Source organism: Rhagoletis pomonella, unplaced genomic scaffold (assembly GCF_013731165.1).
Source record: "Rhagoletis pomonella isolate Grant_MI unplaced genomic scaffold, Rhpom_1.0 Rhpom_scaffold_00001, whole genome shotgun sequence".
Taxonomy (NCBI): Eukaryota; Metazoa; Arthropoda; class Insecta; order Diptera; family Tephritidae; genus Rhagoletis; species Rhagoletis pomonella.
Genome location: NW_023458555.1, coordinates 103084554 through 103089290, shown reverse-complemented (window position 1 = coordinate 103089290; position 4737 = coordinate 103084554). Strand labels below are relative to the sequence as shown.

The window sequence follows — 4737 nt, the reverse complement described above, 5'->3', positions numbered from 1 at the left end:
TTTCACAACGTAGAATTCTCCTTTCTGTGTTGCCAAAGAAAAGGGGGCAGAACACCTTTTGCAGAGAACATCTTTTTGCGTAGGCGGCCTTCGGCCGCGCTAAGGGATTATAACCCGCACAACGGAGAATTCTCCTTTCTGTGTTGCCAAAGAAAGAGGCAGAACACCTTTTGCAGAAAACACCTTTCTGCGTGCGAAGAAAAGGAACCGAAATCCCCTTTTCACAAAAGTATATTTCTTGTGCATTATTTGAGTGTTTTAAAGTTGAAATACAAATTGTATTTGTTGAAGCTGCAACCTCTTAGTTAACTTTGTTTGCTGTTATTTTTTAATCGTCTGGCAATCCTGTTCACTCTCTTGTCATTCATTTCTGTTTTGTGGTTACATTTGTTTGTTACGTTGAAAAATCATTGCACGGTACTTTAAATTCCTAAAGTTTACTATAAAAGGCGAGGAAACTCTTTTTAACTTCTCCTTGTGCATAGATAAGCGGATGAATAATAAATTGTATTGGTAAATCGTGACTTTGCGTGTTTAATTTTTAATATTTTGGTGCCTCCTGTGAGGACAACTAATGTTTTTTTTACCTTCCTTTTATTAGCTCGGGATGTCACTATGTAATATTGATGCGCCTAAAAGATGCAGCGTTTTCTATTCTCAAGTTACATACCTGATTACAGTACGAATGGCAATTATAATAGGGAGGTTTTAGTTTTTAAAGTACAATTTTATTGTATTTTTGAGGCATGGCGGAACTTAACTTGCGCGCATCTGCTGTGAAAGCAATAAAACGCATACATGCCCGTGTAAGAGATGGTGGCGATGATGGTCGGGATGTATTTCAACTTCAACAAGAGCTGAAGTCGATGGAGACACATTTTGGGCGATTCGTTGATAACTATAACCATCTTGTGGGAGAAGCTGCACCCTCAGAAATGGTTACGCATGATTCGCTATGGGAAAGTGTGGAGAAGCTTTACGGGGAGGCATGTAGCACACTCAACCGCCTTATTGCGACGTCAACGGGAGATTCCAACGCCAGTGAAGGAGCGCGCAACGATCCTACCACGACTTTGGATGGCTGTTCAGTAGATCTTAAACTTGACCCGCTGGCTATTCCCTCATTTGACGGGGATATGTGCAAGTGGTTGGCGTTCAAGGATGCGTTTGAAACGCTCGTCCATAACTCTGCGTACCCGGAAGCATTCAAGTTGGGTAAACTTCGCCAAGCAGTTAACGCCTCCATAGTGCCATTAATTGGAGGGATATACTGGGGTGGCTATCAAGAAGTATGGAAGGCTTTAAAGAGCGTTACGACAATAAGAAACAGTTGGCAGAAATACACGTGTCGCGCTTTCTCAACCTACAAGTAGCTACCCAGAAGTCATCACAAGCATTGCTGGCCACTGTTGACACAGTGCAAGAGTCGCTGCGAGCATTGCGGGTTATGGAGGTCCCTGTAAGTCAATGGGATGCATTAGCTGTGTCCAACCTTCCGGCTGTAACCAAGCGCGACTGGTGCATGAAAAGTACCACCACCGATATTCCACTGCTGGGTGATTTGCTGAGGTTTTTGGAAAGGCGTGCTCATAGTCTATCGCCTGAACCATCGGCCATTCTAGTGGCTTCTCGGCAGCAACGATCGGTGAAGGCGAATGTGGCTAGCGGGCACAGTGTGCGCATTGTGGTGCTCCGCATCGAATTTCTAAGTATTCAGCGCTGTCAGCCATGAACATCGAACAACGTTATGAAGCAGTTAAGAGTTTAGGTTGTGTTATAACTGCCTACGTGCTGGCCATTCGTCCAGACAGTGTGCATCGGGAAGTTGTCGGAATTGTGGCGGTAAGCACAATACTATCTTATGCCGCGAGAGGTTCGTCAACATAGCTGGTAAGGCGCCAACAACTTCAGCTGCATGACTAGCAGCAGCTGCGAGAGCCCACGCTGACAGATATCAGCCGATCACCCTCCTAGCAACATCGTGTGCATATGCCTTTGGAGAAGCATCGGTTCAGCGTGTGGCTCGTATCCTATGCGATCCTGGATCGCAGGTTACCTTCGTGACGGATCGCCTAGAAAACTCCTTGCAGTTATACCGACGGAAATGTGACCTGCTGGTAGAAGGGGTAGGGCCTGCCGTAAATACAAAGGTGAAGGGCAGCGTTACAATCACTTTGAGGTCAACGAGAACTGGATTTGAGATGCAAATTGAGGCCTTGATTTTACCGTCCATTACTTCTCAGACTCCGGCGGTGAATATTGACGTGAACCAGTGGCCGTACTTGAGAGGGCTTCAGTTGGCGGACGATCGGTTTGGTACGCGTGGCATTATCGACGTTCTCATTGGCGCGGACGTGTGGGGGCGAGTCTTAGAGGGTGAAGTCATCGGTGGACGACCAGACGAACCTTTCGCCCAGCGTACCCGCTTTGGTTGGATAGTGTTTGGTCCGGCAGTAGTGTCTTTTACTTCGAACGTATCATCGCTCGCACTCAGCGCGTTACCGGGTGAAGACGACGTCCGTCTAGAAGAACTGCTCCACAGGTTTTGGGAGATGGATGAAATTGCGGCGGCCGACAATCAACACGTTGACGACTGTGCCCAGATCTTCGAAGCTACTCATGGCCGCACTGCAGACGGCCGGTTCATTGTGCGGCTACCTCTGCGACAAAATGCACCAAAACTTGGTGACTCGTATGCACTTGCTGCGCGCCAATTTAGTAGACTTGAGTGTCGCTTGGTAGTAGATCCCGCCATCAGAGAAAACTATGTGGCATTCATGCGGGAGTACGCAACTCTCAGACATATGGAGCTAGTCGAACCACCGTATCACCATAACAATTGCTATTATATTCCTCATCATGCGGTTACCTGCAAATTCCGCGTGGTGTTCAATGCTTCGGTGCCGACCAGCACGGGAGCCTCCCTAAACGATATTCAACTGGTGGGCCCATCGCTTCCGGACTCGCTTGGTAGCATACTTCATCGCTTCCGACGTTTTCGAGTGGCGATAACGGCCGACATCGAGAAAATATTCAGGCAAGTGTTGGTTGCGCCGGAGCATCGAGACTATCAGAGGATTATTTGGCGCGAGTCCCCGGCCGACGATATTCGCGTATATCGATTGAAGACCATTACATATGGCATGGCATGCAGTCCATATAACGCAGTGCGCACGTTGCGGCAATGCGCTTATGATAATTACGGTTCAGTTCCGGATAGGCGGCGGGTGGTCCTCGCCCGAGATGCGATTCTAACCTCGTTTTACGTAGATGATTTCCTCACCAGTTGTGAGAGCGCGTCCGATGCAGTGGAACTGGCTAAAAACGTAGATACCATTTTATCCGCGGGAAAATTTACGCTAAGGAAATGGAACTCCAACGATGGCCAGGTGATGAGCTATTTATCTAATGAAGCTTCCCTATTAGGCTTAAGATGGGACGCAGTGACGGATCAGCTATTTTTCCAAGTCGACCTAACCCAATCCTCCGAGGCTCCCACGAAGGGACGAGTACTTAGCGAGGTGGCGCGTCTCTTTGATCCCGCTGGGTTGTTATCACCTGTCGCTGTAACTGGGAAGGTGTTCATCCAGAGGATGTGGGCTGCGGGTTTATCTTGGGATTCGCCGTTACCTGACGATCTTTGCAACGAATGGCTCAAGTACCGCTCCAAGCTAGAGGGGCTCAATAAGATCCGCATCGACCGTTGGATGGGCATGGTTCAGCGTGTTCAGACAACGTTGCACGGCTTTTGCGATGCCAGCTCACAAGCATATGCTGCCGTCATATATACGAAAACTGTTGACGTAGGCGATGTTGCGCACATCTCACTTCTTACAGCTCGCACGAAGGTGGCACCTCTGAAGGGCGCTACTATACCCCGCCTGGAACTGTCGGAAGCACTACTGTTGGCTGAAACTATTCAAAATGTGCCGGACTCGCTGGGCTTGATGGATGCTCCATACTATTTGTGGTCGGACTCGGCGATCGTTTTGTGCTGGTTGAAGAAGCATCCAACAACACTTAAGCCGTTCATATCCAACCGGGTTCGCAGGATACAGGAACTGACATCCCCAGACAGATGGTACCACGTTCGTTCAGCACAGAACTCTGCTGATGGTGCCAGCAGAGGCATTACACCCGAAGAACTCTTAGTTCACCCGCTTTGGTGGCATGGGCCTGGTGTGCTAGCAGCGCTCCCTCAAACCAGCCCAAGATCCCTCTTAGCCAGGCCGAGTCGGACGAGCTCCTTGCAGAAAGGCGAAGTATATGTCAGTCAATGGTACTCCTTGCGCAGCCTTTGAATACCCGTCGCTCAGATGGACATATTATGTTGTTGACTACCCGGTTTAGTTCAATTCAACGCCTGCTTGGTACAGCGGCCATCATGCTGCGCTGGTTGAAGGGACGTCGACACTTTCGTCAACCTGTGGTTAGTGCCCAGGAACTGGATGACGCCCTATACACGCTAATCCGTCTAGAGCAAGGGGAACAATTTGCTGCTGACATTCGACAGTTGAAGTCCAGTTTAGGTTTGTCCTCCTGTACTAAAATACTCTCATTGAATCCATTTTTAGATGAGAACCATATCCTTCGGTTCGGAGGGCGAATACTTAAGGCAGAACTTGTGCATGACCAGCGATTCCCGATCAAATTGCCGAAGTCAGCTCCTTTCGTGCAGGCGCATGAGGCAACGCTACATGGAGGAACGCAGCTCATGCTACATACCCTCCGTCGCCG

At 48.8% G+C, this 4737-nt stretch overlaps 1 protein-coding gene across 1 annotated transcript; it reads left to right on the top strand.

Moving 5' to 3' along the window:
- Window positions 1–2804: 2804 nt before the first annotated feature.
- On the top strand, window positions 2805–4301 carry LOC118734987. The gene has a single exon (XM_036464583.1). It carries the CDS (start codon window positions 2805–2807, stop codon window positions 4299–4301), a length of 1497 nt encoding a protein of 498 aa, XP_036320476.1.
- The last annotated feature ends 436 nt before the right edge of the window (window positions 4302–4737 follow it).